The following is a 15100-nucleotide window of genomic DNA, read 5'->3' on the forward strand; positions in this document are numbered from 1 at the left end:
CATGTGGAGTGACCCATGATCAAAGAAGCCAAAATCCTGTTGGAGGCCCCAGTCTCGAAGCCAAGTATTGAGCATGTGAGCTCTTCTCACTCTCTCTGGGTTTGTCCCTTCAACAGGGAGGATAGAAGAGAATATTACCTGGGCTCCCATTCCCTTGACCACTTGACCCAAGGCCTTTAATTTTTTTCTTCCAAGGTCATCATAACTTATCTGGAAGGTTAGTAATGGGTAGTAATCTGTGGGCTGTACCAGGGAAGGAAGCCTTCTTATTGCATCCTTGACCTGGGCCCCTGGTAGACAGTAGACCTTCCTTTGGAGTGGGTCAGGTCTGCATACTGGGCCTTCTGCACCCTTCAAAAGGGAGTCACCTATGACAATAACTCTTCTCTTTTTTTTGGATGCAATATGGTTCACCTTCCTTGCTGGCCAGTTGCATGTGCAGGACATCAAACCTGTTCTGCAAAGGCACCTGGGGAGCACTGTTAATAATAACTGAAGCAACACTCCCACCGTGGTGGGTGGGAATTTGTTGCCACAGCCCCTTGCTGATTTGGTAGGGGGAGTTTGGGATGGGGGTGGGAGATGGACAAGGCAGGAGTTTCTTTACTGCCTTGGCCATGGACTTGCCTCCCGTCCCTCTTTTCCTTTGAGTTACTGGCTTCAATCTGACAGGGCGTGGATACAGGGGGTACTTGACCCCTTGATAATGGGTAATCCTGTCTTTTCATCAAGAAGGCATAAGCTGTGCTGCAGTCCACCGAGTAAAGCCAAGATAGAGTGTGCAGACTGTTTCAAATGCAGGTTTTTTATGCTGGACTGGATGATCTTGGAGGTCTCTTCCAACATGGTTGATTCTATGTTAAGAAAAATAAAATCTACCTTTTGGCTAGTAGAATACAACATAAAAATCTCTTTTGGCTTCCTCACTATGTGAATTATTCCCACATCAGTGTCCTAGCCTGTGTTCTTACACAAGCTGCGGCTTCATTCTACTCACACATAAGATCTCTGTGTGTTTGCTATCCCAAATACTTACTGTCTCATTGACTGAATCCCTAGATAAGAGCCTATGCTACTCAGCTCAGCCCACACCCAGTCTATTCTGCAGTGAAAATCTAGGTAGAATCAGCTGTCTGTCAATACTCTTCCAAATCCATTCCCAAAGATTCCTCTAGAGAGCTACAGGAGTTCATCTGCAGGTGCCACAAATACCCTGAAAAGAACTCCTCATAACAACAAAACAGCAAATAGCTCTTCAGAGCCTTCAGAAACAGTTCCATAGCAGGACTTTGATGTGAAAGCATTGACACTGGCAAGAACTGTGCCAAATTCCAGAACTTAGCTGTGTGGGGTAAAATATCTTCGCTCCCCCCAAAACATGAATGCAACCTGAGCCATCACTCTAATTTTATTTCTCTCCTGGCATACAAGCCAGATTTTTTTTCTGTCTTGTTATGCTTTCTGGTATGATATTCTCTGGAGTTTGCTTTCATAAAGCAATCTGAGAGAATGAACATTTACAAAACATCAGGAAGAATAAAGCTACCAAAAAATACCTCAAGTTTTAAAGGAAACAGTGTGCTTTATCACAGGGAAACTTTAAATAAAGGAGGCTGTAAGATGTCTGTTCATTAAATAACAAGTTGCCTGTTTGGGCCCTTTGAAGTGGAGCAATTTTTGGTTATTGACCTGCCAGAAATAATCAAGAAGATAAGATCAAACAAGGTAATCTCCAGGAAATCTATGGAGCAAGGTAATTCAGTCAGTATCTTTCCAGCCCTTCAGGAAGTTGAATACTTCTGCCCTGGTAACTTCTTGCAAGTTCTAAAGAATGGAAGCTAAAGAGATGAATGTGAACGTGTCATTTTCTGGATAACTAATGATAGAGTTTGTAGTGTTCACAACATTTTGTCTTACAGTGCCTATTAGGAAGGAGTTAACTGGAGGCACATAAAGGACTTTGGGTTTGGTGGGCTGGTGTCTTTATACAGAGTGATCATTATACACTTCACAGTAATCCAGGAGACTCAGAAAGGAGACAGTTTGTTGCAAAGGGGAAGTTTTTGTGGCCACATTTTATCTCCTAGATGCAAACCAGAGAGACAGGTCTTGATCCTAGTCCCACACTTCTGCTTCACCTTTAATCTATCCTGTCAAGATCCTTCCTTTTTGAGGGAACCTTCCAAGTGTAATTCAACTGGCAAGGTTCATATTTCTATGGCTGGGTGATTACAGCGGCCTAAATACATTTCAAAATTGTTTTGGTCATTCTAATTAGTAACAGTGATAGCACAGGCTGGGGCTGTGCCTCCTGCCGACAGACTGCAATAGCAGCAGCACTTGCTGCAGTGGCTGCACTTGCTTGATTCCTCCCTTGTCCAGATGGACGTTTCTGCGGCTTGGAGGAGGCAGTCCACAAATATTAGGAGTAAGCTGCTGCCAGAATTATTCCATCCATTCACACAATACTAAATCACTTCACCATTCCTTTTAGGAAGAATGGTGTTTTTTAAGCTTGTCTTGATACTGCTGTGTGTTTTCAGTTTGTCATAACAATTAGTCTAAGATAAGGAAGCCTTCAGGAAGGGCAAGAGAGTGAATTTGTACTATTTCAGCATAAGCTCTTAAAGCTGAAAATAGCTGCAAATATTTCACATGCAGCTACTTCCCTTTTCTGTTTTCAACCACTGATGTTTGGTCTAATGCATGCCTTTTACTAGTTTATCCTCATGGAATTTGTCTCTGTGATTCTTTGTAGTGTTTGAACTTGGATAAATTTGAAGGTTATCTTGATGAAACTCAACTGACCCATCAAGCCCTTCATCTGGTGGAGGAAAACAAATTTTGGGCTGGTGTGGTTTTTCCAGACATAGAGCCTACAGCCAGCAGCCTTCCACCACATGTGAAATACAAGATCCGGATGGACATAGATGCAGTGGAGAAAACAAACAAAATCAAAGACAGGTAAGTGAGATTCCTCCTCAGTTCTTGCCTGCCATAACCTGAATATGGGAGACATAAGGATATTAGAACCTGCATCAAATACATGATAGGAATTCATCTTTGTTCACCAGCAGTTAGTATGGAATGCAGCTCAGAATTCATCTCCAGTTACCAGATGCTGACACAAGCAGTATTGCTCCTGATGGCAGCTGGGACAAGCAGTGGGCAGGTGCATGGACACGTGGCAAAGGCAATGGCTACAGAATCCATTTGGTAATCTGCTGAAGGGCAGTGAGGTTGGAGAAGGGCCTGGAGCACCTGTATTATGAGGAGGGGCTGAGGGAGCTAGGGGTATTCAGGCTGGAGAAGAGGAGGCTGAGGGCAGAGCTCAATACTCTCTACAGCTCCCTGCAAGAAGCTTGGAGCAAGGAGGGGGCAGCCTCTGCTCTTTGGTGGCAAGGAACATGAACAGAGGAAATGGTTCCAAGTGGCTCCAGGGGAGGTTCAGGATGGATGCTAGGAAATATTTCTTCACAGAGAGGGTTCTCAACCACTGGAACGGTCTGCCCAGGGCTTAAGCAGCCTGTGGAGCTGGTGTGTAGGGACATGGTTTGGTGTTGACCCTGCAGTGCTGGGTAGAAGGTTAGACTGGATGAGCTTGGAAGGCTCTTCCAAATGGATGTGTTCTGTGATTCTGTGAAGTTCTTACTTGGTTTCATCACTAGGAGAGGCAGACAAGGAAGAGCTGTGTGGTTTGTGACCCATCTGTCTCCCACCTAAATAGTAGCATGTCTCTGTTGTCCCCTCAAGTCCCCTGCACTTAAAGGGGTAACAGAAATTTCTCCCCTAACCCTTTCCTAAAGCCATTCTGCGCCCAAATGATGTTCACAGGGATTTTATTTTGAGGTACTGGGATCCTGGTCCAAGAGCTGATCCTGTGGATGATTTGCGTTACATCTGGGGAGGCTTTGCATATCTTCAAGACATGATTGAGCATGGGATTATAAAGACTCAGACCAACACTGAAGTTCCATTGGGAGTTTATCTGCAGCAAATGCCATATCCATGTTTTGTGGATGATGTGTGAGTAAAAGAAGTTTGTCTTAATTCTGATGAATACTTAGATTGCTGGATGCTTTAAGACTCTCAAGAAGCAATTCTAAACTTAGTCTAGCCTAAGATATATAATCAAGATTAGGAACTGAGACATAACTGGGTGAGCATGTTCTTTGTCTTATCCTGTCAGAACCCAGACTTCAGAAGCCATCTTTGCCAAAATTTTGCTCCTAATCTTGGTCCTGCCTGGACCAGGCAACCAGTGTCCAGACCTAAAATGAACAAAAACACTGGCTCCTTAAAACCAGCTCTTTTCTTTCCATTGTGCATCTCACACAAAATAAAACTGGGGGTGGTGGGTGGGGAGAAAAGTGAGTCTTTTTGGTCTTACTTTTCCAGGCAAGCATAATAACCTGGCCTAAACCTTCACATGGATTACAGACAAGAATTCATTGTCGTCAGGGCACCCCAGGTGGAATGCTTTGATCCCTAGCGATGTCCGCTCTAGGACACTCCTGTGATTACTCAGGACCCAGAAAGCTGGTCTTTTTAAACGCTTGTCTAACTAAAACTAAGCCTCATGCTAGAGCATGTGGAGTCATAAGATCACAGAGTGGTCTGGGTTGGAAGGGACACCCAAAGGTGTTCAGCATGGAGAAGAGAAGGCTCCAGGAGGAGTCTTCAGATTGGATGTGAGGAACAAGTTCTGCACTATGAGGGTGCCAGAACACTGCAACAGGTTGCCAAGGGAGATGGTTTGGCCTCATCCCTGAAGATATTCAAGGTGAGGCTGGACAGGGTGCTGGGCGGCCTGATCTAGTTGAGGATGTCCACGTTGAGTGCAGAGAGGGTTGGACTGGATGATCTTTGGAGGTCCCTTCTAGCCCAGCCTATTCTGTGATTCTCTATCAGTGCTTAGGAGCCTGCAGCAGCCACACAGAGATGATAGCTGATATCCAAACCCAGTGATGGCCTCTGCAGAGAGGCTGCTTAAGTGAAGCCAGATCATCCTCATAGTAAACGAGTAGGTTGTGCTGTGCATGGCCTGGTGATGGGTTACACATGTGAGCCAACAGGTAAAGCCCAGTTCATCCAACACCAGTTCCACAGAGTCACGTCTCTGTTGCAGCAGGCCATAAGTATTGGTGAAAAAGTGAAGATTTTGCATTTGTTTAACAATGGGTAAATTGTAATTCTGCATAGGATATGGCAAAAAGGTAATTCTCTAAGGCTCAGATTCAGGAAGATGAAGGCTGTTTGTCACTTTTTTTTTTTTTTCCAGCTCTAGGCATTTGGCCTTTAAAGGATAAAGACAGGATAATTTCATTGAAAAACCACAATCCTAAGCTCACTGAAAATATTTTCATCCTTTTTTCCCTAAAAATCTCTTTCTCATCCTGGCATTACACTTGGGGCAGTGCTTCACCAAGAAGCATCTGATAGGACTGAGCAGTCAGAGAATCTGAGGGGAGGTACAGAGAAAGGAAGCAACACCTCTATCATAACCACCCACAGCATCTGCTCCCAGCACCACTGTTTTGGAAGGGGTACTGTGTGGGAAATCCCCCAGGTCATGGATTGTATGAATTTCAGATGCCTTGATGGCAGCACCTGAAGCTTTGAGTATTTCATTTGTTTAACTCTTTTGCCAGTGGCTCTTGGGAGTGTAAAAGGACAGTGATACTCTGAGACTATTGAAGTTAGGTCATCTTATATGCAGTATGCAGGCATCCTGGCCTGCATCAGGAATGGTGTGGTCAGCAGGAGCAGGGAGGTCATTCTGCCCCTGTACTCTGCACTGGTTAGACCACACCTTGAGTACTGTGTTCAGTTCTGGGCCCCCTAGTTTAGGAGGGACATTGAGATGCTTGAGCGTGTCCAGAGAAGGGCAACGAGGCTGGTGAGAGGCCTTGAGCACAGCCCTACGAAGAGAGGCTGAGGGAGCCTCAAGCTACACCAGGGGAAATTTAGGCTCGAGGTGAGGAGAAAGTTATTCACTGAGAGAGTCATTGGATACTAGAATGGACTGCCTGGGGAGGTGGTGGAGTCACTGTCCCTGGAGCTGTTCAAGGCAGGATTGGACGTGGCACTTGGTGCCATGGTCTAGCCTTGAGCTCTGTGGTAAAGGGTTGGACTTGATGATCTGTGAGGTCTCTTCCAACCTTGGTGATACTGTGATACTGTGATCTTAAAATGCTATTTGTGCATCACAGTAAAAGCCTTGTGCAGTTCACTGTGAAGAGAGATGCATTTTCATCAGCCACCATATCTTAGGTGACCCCTGGAATCTCTCTGTAAAATAGAAATAAAATGTATCTCTCTGAAGGAAGTGCAGCAATGACGAGTTCATTAATATTTTGTTGTTTGTGAAGTTCACTAACAACATATTACTGATGTTTAGGTGGAGAATTTTCATTTCCATGTTTAATGAATGCATTCTTCCCCACCCTTTTCATTCTCCCTTTTCATCCCAATACTTCTTTGTGTTACTTAAATATCATAATTTCTCTCTTCTTGCTTTGGTAGCTTCATGATCACTTTAAACCGCTCCTTTCCCATCTTCATGGTCCTAGCCTGGGTATATTCAGTCTCCATGATTGTGAAGAGCATAGTGCTGGAGAAGGAAATGCATCTGAAAGAGGCCATGAAGAACAGGGGTGTAGCCAATGGGGTGATCTGGTGTGCTTGGCTCCTAGACAGTTTTGTCATGATGGCTGTGAGCACCTTCCTCCTGACAGCACTGCTCATGGTAAGGATTGATGGTCTCAAACACATTCCTCCTAGCTTCAATGGTTAGTTATGACATAAACTTTACACATTCAGATGAGGAGGAATGCCCTTACATCTTTTCTGATGGGGGGACTAGTGCTGGTATAAAGGCACAGTAGGAGTGTGTAGGGGCCAAATGCCCACCAATGCCACTCTTAGAGGGATATGAGAGAGGGGAACATATACCAAAAGGCTTGTAATAAGCTAGAAGCAATTTAGTAATGCAAAGCCAAAGCAAACCAAGTTGTTATTCTCTGCTGCCCATCAGCAGATGGTGGTTTGGTCACTCACAGGAAGCAGGCCTTTACACATAGTAGGTGTTTCAGAGGTCAGAAACCATGACTGAGTGTCCCCATGCTGCCTTTCACTTACCTGATCTCTGAGCTGACCTCACATGGCATGGAGCACCCCTTTGGCCAGTTTGGATCATCTGGGCTGGCTGTGTACCCCCTCCAAGGTCTTTCTTACCCCTCAGTGTGTTCCTGGGGCAAGGAAACATTGGCAAAGCACAGCCTGGGTGCTCTTTCAGCAGCAGCCAAACCTAGATGTGTTATCGGCACCCAACTCTACAGTGTTGTGAAACTCAGCTCTAGAAATGTGCTCTGGGCAGAATTCACTCCAGCTCAGCCAAACCCAACACAAGAACTTCAATCTACTCCATCTTGTTAGCCTATGCTGATGAGTAGTTCTGTTTCCTTGTGATTCTGGTGCAGCTTGGGTGGCGAGAGAAAGCTTGCTAATTTTTCTGCACTGATTTAATCACAAATCAGGAGGCATTAATACCAGAGAGCAATGTGCTTATATCTATACCTAACTGGCTTCCTTCCCTGGATTTCACCATGCCAGTGTGAGGCACCTTTGTAAATACGGTCTTAAGAGAGAGTGTATCATTTAATAAATCAGTCTCAGAGGCCCAGTGGCATATTGCAATAATGTTGAGACCTATTTACAGCCCTGTAGTCTTGAGCCTGATATATGGCTCAATACAAAGCTAAGCAGGTCTCAACACTGTTTTTTTAGGCATACATAGCTAATCAGCAGCAGTACCTGCTCTTCTCTGAGGAAGTGTTTACAAAAACAAGTCTAAGGAGGAAAGGTCAATAAAATTTTGCTCAGCAGCTTAGTACACAAGGATCTCTGAGAAACTGAACTTGGGCTCTGCAGCTGTGACACTTTTATGGAGTTTGGATGTAATTTATGTTCAGAAGCTTTAGAATTCTCCTCTAAATTATTTTTTAAAATATGCATTTTGTCAGGCTTCCTTAAATCGTTTTCCCTGCACATTGAGCAAGTGGACTGAGGAGATAAGATCAGTGGAAACATTATCATAGTTCAAATAACTTGATTTCTGCATTTCCTAGCAGACACATCTGACTGGAATCACTTTCTCAGTAAGGCACTGTGGAATGGCTGTTTTTAGTCTGTTACGATCTCAATTCAGTCCTCAAACATGAATATGAACTCCACAGTCTGATTTATTACCCTGAAGTCACAATCCAGGAGCAAAGATTAAGTTAGATGAAGGATTTGCTGTAGTGATGAGCACAGGTGTTGAAATGTTACTGCCTGGGAGAGCTGGATGTCAGGTCATGTAAGAGAGGCTGGTTTATTGTTCCTTACACAACAGGTGGCAATGGCAGTCCTGTGCCTTGCTGCTGGTTCAGCAAGTGGCAGCGCTTCTAAATGTTGCCGTTTCCCTTTTGCTTTACAGTGTGGAGAAGTCCTACAGTACAGCAGTCCACTGCTGCTCTTTCTGTTCTTACTGACGTTCACCACGGCCACCATAATGCAATGTTTCTTGTTCAGCACCTTCTTTTCCAAAGCAAATCTGGCAGCTGCCTGCAGTGGAGTCATCTACTTCACGTTGTACCTGCCCCACATTGTCTGCTTTGTCTGGCAAGAGCGCATGACTGTCAAGCTGAAGATCCTACTGGTGAGTTGTTGTGGAGGCAGGGAATTAATGTAGCCGAGTCAGGGATTATGAGCAGAGAATTAAGGGAATAGCAGGCTTTACTCATGGAAGTGAGATTGGTATTCTATGGTGATCCCTTGCTGGATTTCTCTGAGACTCAGCTTGTCCTCCTGGCACTGCAAGCAATATTCAATAGTCTGGATCCACACGGCCGAAGCCTAAGGTGGGTGGCAAAGCCGCCAAACTCAGAAATGTCTTCTGACATGGCTGCCACAAGACAGGGATTCATGGAAGCAATGCTGCCTTAGCAGTGGCAGGGGAGAACCAAACTGCTAGGGTCCCCCAGTCCGCAAGGCAGCCAGGAAGTTGGCTGCTGATATGGTCCAAGAGTAGTCAAGTCCGGGTGCCACCAGCAGCTCTCTCTCAAATGGGTCCCATGACTTGCCAAGCTTTCAGGTTTGCATAGAATGGTGTAAAAAAGGGGAGAACTGTCCATAGGCAGGGACAGCGTAAAAAAGAGAGCTGTGTAAAAAGGTAGTAGCCATCCAAAACTGGGGACGATCCAAATGGGAATTTTGTCACAGCAGGAACCTGTCCTGTCAGGAGCACTTTCAAGGCAGGAACCCCCTCACCTTCTCCCTTGCTCTATCCTTTTTTAGACAGTGTCCATTTTCCATTTTATTCTGGGCATGGAAAACCCAGCCAACCACCAGCCTGACTCCAGTGCAGGCTCCCACATGAGTTAGCATACATGAAGAAAGGCACCTCCTTCTCCTTCCCATTCAACCCCTTGGGGCAGGGGAAGAGAAGAAAGGAATTGGGAGTACTCTGGAACATAAGTCTTTGGCTGATAGTTAGGAGATTTGCCTTCAATTTTCAGTATCCTCTCCCACTGTTCATATGTGAGCAGCAGAGCATCACACACCATTTGGTCCCTGCTTGCTTCAGTCAAAGGAGACCTCTGAAGCTCTGTGCAAGTGAAAAAGCCTTTAATAAGCCAAGTGACCAAGAGAGATTTTCATGTCTTTCAGAAAAAACAACAACATTTTTTTTACCTTTTTGAATGCTAGGAAATTAGCATGGATTTCAAATGCTTTAAATACTTCCTTATAAGTTAAAGCAAATTTAACTTCCACTATGATTAATAAATACAAAGGCAATTCACAAAGTTAAGGTAGTTATCTTTTTCATGTACTGTAACCTTGTTAAGAAGGTAATACTTAAGGATGTGAAGACCTCAGATTCACGTTCCTGCTTTACCTGAATATTGTGTTAGGAACCAGCAGTGTGCCTGTGTAGCCCAGGTGGCCAAATGTATCCTGGGATGCATCAGGAGGAGTGTGGCCAGCTGGGCAAGACAGGTGATTTTCCCCCTTTTCTCTGCTCTTGTGAGACCCACCTCAAATACTGTGTCCAATCTGGTGTCCTCAGCAGAAGGAGGACAAAGAGCTCCTGGTGTGAGTACAGAGGAGGCCACAAAGATGATCCAGGGGCTGGAACACCCCTTCTGTCAGGATAGGCTGAATGTGATGTTATCTGGGGGTGTTCAGCCTGGAGGAGACACCAGGGAGACCTTAGAGCTGCATTCCAATAGCTGAGAGGGATCCTGCAGGAAGGCTGCAGAGGGACTTTGTTCAAGAGTGTCCACTAATAGGACAAGGGGAAATGGATTTAAAATGAGGGAGAACAGGTTTAGATTAGATCTGAGAAAGAAATTCTTCACTAGGAGGGTGACAAGGCTCTGGAAAGGATCATTCAGAGAGGTTGTGCATGCCCTTGCCTGGAGATGTTAAAGGGCAGGTTGGATGGGGCCTTGAGTAACCTGGGCTAGTTGAGAGGCTTCCCTGCCCATGGCAGTGCAGTTGGGTTAGATGATCTCTGAGGTCTCTTCCAGCCTAAGCCATTCTATGATTCGACTCCAAGTGCCAAAGTTCTGAGAAATAATCTTCCAGCTATCGTCACAGGCTGTGATACCATAGTATCAGGGGTAATAAGAGATAGAGAAAAGCAAGCTTGATACAAGCAAGTTCCAATCAGGAATCGAATCAAAATCCAAACCCCATTAGAATCTGAATCCCACCCAAATCCCTTTATTGCACCCCAAGCATAGGGTTATATACTTTTTTTTATCAGAAGGCCACACAAGAAGGTTACAAATCATCTCAGACTTTGATTGGTTACATGCACCTGCGTTAGGACTACGTTAGGATTACACACTACTTGGCATAGACATTCTTCATATTCTCTCAACAACACGTATATTGTGTCAGGCAATTCTAAGTCAGCAGAGATAGGTGAAAACCACAGACTCCAGGCTTACACTTGTTTACATTTGCTACACCAATTTCTAAGGTCATTCCAACACTCTATCAGCACTTACTGCACTCTCTCCTGTCCATGGCTGGACAATAGCTGCACCACAGTCACACAATTCTATAAAATCACTGCATTTAATATTACTGTATCCAACAAGCTATGAAGCTGTAAACATTCTCCATGCAGTGCCTATCAGGTCTCTTCATTATAGGTAGGGTTCACTGAGTAAATTCAGTAAGTTTCACTCAATGAATTCTCTGAGGCCAGAAGCTTTTTTCTGGTTTTTGAAATGGAGCTGTGAACTTAGAAAAGAATTCAGACTGATTTTCTGTTCCCCAATGAATCAGGAAGGGGAGCAAGTGTTTGAATTCAGTCTGCCATTTACTGAGTATTCTAACGCTGTAAGTAAAAAAAAAATACTGTCTTCTTTTGCACTAAGAATCCAATAAAAAGGGAAAAAGAAAATACAACACTTCAAAAGCTGTAACTAAGTCTAAATTTGCCTCTGACTCAACTTTCTGAACTGATGTACTACACAGTTGTAGCATATACCATCTTCAGTTCTATCAATAAAGCGCAAAACTTGATCATTAAGTCAGGAAATGAGTAGGGTTGGCCTCTGACAGATTCTCACTTGGGAAGAAGTCTTGAGAGCAGCACACAGTCTAAGCATAAAGACAACTGTTACCTGAACGTGGAGAAGGAGGCATACATGTAATTAAGAATGATTATTGCCCAGAAGCCATGGGTATTTTTCTCTGTTTCTGGTACACTTGGTCAGTCTCTGAAGAGGACCTATTACAAGATGCTGGAAAGTGTCCAGAGAAGGGCGACAAAGCTGGTGAAAGGCCTGGAACACAAACCCTATGACGAGAGGTTGAAGGAGCTGGGGCTGTTTAGCTTGGAGAAGAGGAGGCTCAGGGGGGACCTCATTGCAGTCTACAACTACCTGAAGGGAGGTTGTAGCCAGGTGGGGATTGGTCTCTTCTCCCAGGCAACTAGCAATAGAACAAGGGGACACAGTCTCAGGTTGTGCTGGAGGAGGTATAGACTGCATGTTAGGAGGAAGTTCTTCCCAGAGAGAGTGATTTCCCATTGGAACGGGCTGCTCAGGGAAGCGGTGGAGTCACCGTCCCTGGAGGTTCAAGAAAAGGCTGGATGAGGCACTTAGTGCCATGGTCTAGTTGATTGGACAGGGCTGGGTGATAGGTTGGACTGGTTGATCTTGGAGGTCTCTTCCATCCTGGTTGATTCTATGACTCTAAGGGATGAGAAGGGGCAGAGTGTGCATGTGTAGGGGCCCTGAAGGAAAAAATAAACATTTTAAAGGGAAAGCAAAGTAAGTGAAGAAGAAATGTTTTGCTGAAAACCAAACATTTTTTACTTAGCATGATATGATAATACATGGCTGAGAGGTGCTGTTGGGTTCCCTCTTGTGTCATTTTCCTCAAGCCTCTGTTCTGGGCAGAACTGTGTACCCTGCAAAGCAGCACTGTGGCAATTCTTGCTCTGGGTTTGCAATGCAGTGTTGGAGAAGAAGTTTGGGCACTAGGTTTAGTAGCTCATTTCATGAGAACCAGGTAGCAGATGCAGCAGTGGAGGAGATGCTTGTGGTTTTCCTTATCCTGAGCCTCTGTCATGTTGCCCATAAGGGCCCTGCCCCACAGTCAGGGAATAAACAGGTAAACGTGCACACTATAAACTTCTCGATGACTGTATAGTATCTTGCGTGTCAAAAATGGAATTGTGAAGGTTGCTTAGCAGCTAAAGCATGTACAGTCGAGATTGGGATCAGTCTACTACAGCTCAATACTGCTTAGAATTGCTGCCATTCAGAGGAGTAAGCATCTCAGTCCAACATAACAGTGAAAACACTTTCCCCAGCATATTTGTTAGGGGTTATCAAGCTTTGCAGTCTGGTTCCTAAAGGCTGCTCTTCTGGGCAAGCCATACAGAATGCCCTCATGGCTGAGCTGAATGTCATTTCCTTTATTCCAGAGTCTGATTTCTCAAGTAGCTTTTGGCTTTGGTACCGAGTATTTGTCACGCTATGAAGAACAAGGTCTTGGCCTACAGTGGGGTAACATCAGAACTAGTCCATTGGAAGGAGATGAATATAGTTTTCTTTTTTCCATTAAAATGATGCTTTTTGATGCTTTTCTCTATGGAATACTTTCTTGGTATCTTGACAACGTTTTCCCAGGTAAGTCCGTTTCTTATTCATTCTAGGTAGTGGTAGATGTTGTAAACTGTGTTAGTCTCATCAGTCTCCAAATAATTCTCTATCAGAAAAAATAAGGTATTTGACATTTTAGCCCGTGAGTCTTACCTAGTATAGCACTTTTCTGTCTATCTTTCTCCCTCCCCCCACACCTGATTTGAGTTCTGAGAAGGAGAAAAAGGAGTGAGGAGGAGCACACAATTTCTGACCCCATTCTGAAATTTAAATAGAAAATACATTGACAAAAAGACCATCTGTTGAAAACAACGTGTATGCATATTTTGTCCTTTGAGAGGTTTCAGGCATTTTCAGTGAAGATTTTTGGAATCTTCAGTTCAGGCCAACTGTTTTTGAGACACGTAGTGTCCTAGGCAGCTCTGAAAGTTCCCACATGGATTTATATCATAGATCATAATTTCATTTCTAAATGAGAATCCTGGTTGTAGAGCAAAAATTTGACCATGTTATTAATTACAAATTTTGTGAACTTTCTTTATGAGAAAAGGGCTTGGCCACGTACTTTAAATGAAACACAGAATTATAGAAACCTTCAGGTTGGAAAAGACCCTCAGGATCACCAACTCCAACCATTGACCCTACTCTACAAGGCTCACGCTGAACCATATCCCCAAGCAGCACATCCAAATGACCTTTAAACACCTTCAGGGTTGGTGACTCCACCACCTCCCTGGGCAGCTCATTGCAGTGCCTGAACACTCTTCCTGGGAAAAGAATTCTTCCTAATGTCCAGTCTAAACCTGCATTGCTGCAGCTTGAGGCCTCCTATTCTATCACTAGTGACCTGTGAGAAGAGACCACCACCAATCTCTCCACAACCTACTTTCAGATAGCTGTAGACATCCATGAGGCCTTCAGCCTTCTCTGTTTCAAACTAAACAGCCTCAACTCCCTCAGTTACTAAATGTTTATCTTATTTCTTAGTGGATATTGTCACAACATAATAAGTGCAGACTCTTATGCTGCACAAGAAAGTAGTTTTCATTGATTTATTCCTGCCACACATGAGCTGCAGTTTCACAATGTGCTTCCTGGCAGGTGTTTGTTTTGTTCTTTTTTTCCCTTGTGTGGTTATTTAGAATTTTAGATGTTGCAAATGTTGTATCTATGAAGGAAAACTAATGACAGATAAAGTCAGATACTGATTGTATGCACATGTCATTTAGTTACTGGGTTTAGAAAAGGGTTCTTTAAATGATTTTAGATGTGTCTGAGGATATTTCACTTCAAAATTAGAATAAGACCTTAAGTCTGCATTTTTGTGTCCCTATCAAGGTGAACTACACCAAATTAATGACTTTCCAGTTTCCAAGAAATGTGTTCTCACAAAGTATTTCAATACATTTTTAATATATTTCTTTTCAGAGCTTATTTGCAGTATAACTCTCCTGAAAGTTCCTCTGTGAAGTCCATGTTGCAACTCTCTTTATTTTACAAAAGAATGCACGAAGTAAAATTTCCATGAACACAGCAGGAGTGAAAGTAGCTCCAAGATCAAACTTGTGTTTTTCAGCTAGCACTTCATACAGAAGTCATGCCTCTCAGGGCTTCTATTCATTAGGTCATCTATTTCCTCCTCCTAATATTTGCCCTGAGCCCTGAGTGCCTCACCAGGTTTCTGCTTTTCTGTTCCTGTGGGATTTTTCATACCATTTCTCTGTCACATATGCAGACCTATTAAACCAGAGCTGTAGTCTTTGATCTTCCTGTATGAGTTCGATGGATAATCCTTTGAACTTTGGCTCAGTTCCTGCAGCCAGCCACTCACTGGCTCTGCTGGTCCCCTGGGATGTTTGTGCATTCTGCTCTGGGACTGATGTCACTTGAATCTGGCATTCATTCTAAATAAGAAACAATTGCTTTAG

General features: G+C 44.0%; 1 protein-coding gene across 1 annotated transcript in view; it reads left to right on the forward strand.

The window, feature by feature from the left end:
• ABCA4 (ATP binding cassette subfamily A member 4) overlaps positions 1 to 15100 on the forward strand; it is a 110718-nt gene that overhangs the window by 29806 nt on the left and 65812 nt on the right. Inside the window, 5 exon segments of the mRNA XM_064148254.1 lie at positions 2759 to 2964; positions 3850 to 4026; positions 6526 to 6748; positions 8480 to 8701; positions 12995 to 13199. Of these exon segments, the coding sequence (XP_064004324.1) occupies positions 2759 to 2964; positions 3850 to 4026; positions 6526 to 6748; positions 8480 to 8701; positions 12995 to 13199 (1033 nt within the window).

The sequence above is a fragment of the Pogoniulus pusillus genome, chromosome 8 (genome assembly GCF_015220805.1).
Source record: "Pogoniulus pusillus isolate bPogPus1 chromosome 8, bPogPus1.pri, whole genome shotgun sequence".
NCBI lineage: Eukaryota > Metazoa > Chordata > Aves > Piciformes > Lybiidae > Pogoniulus > Pogoniulus pusillus.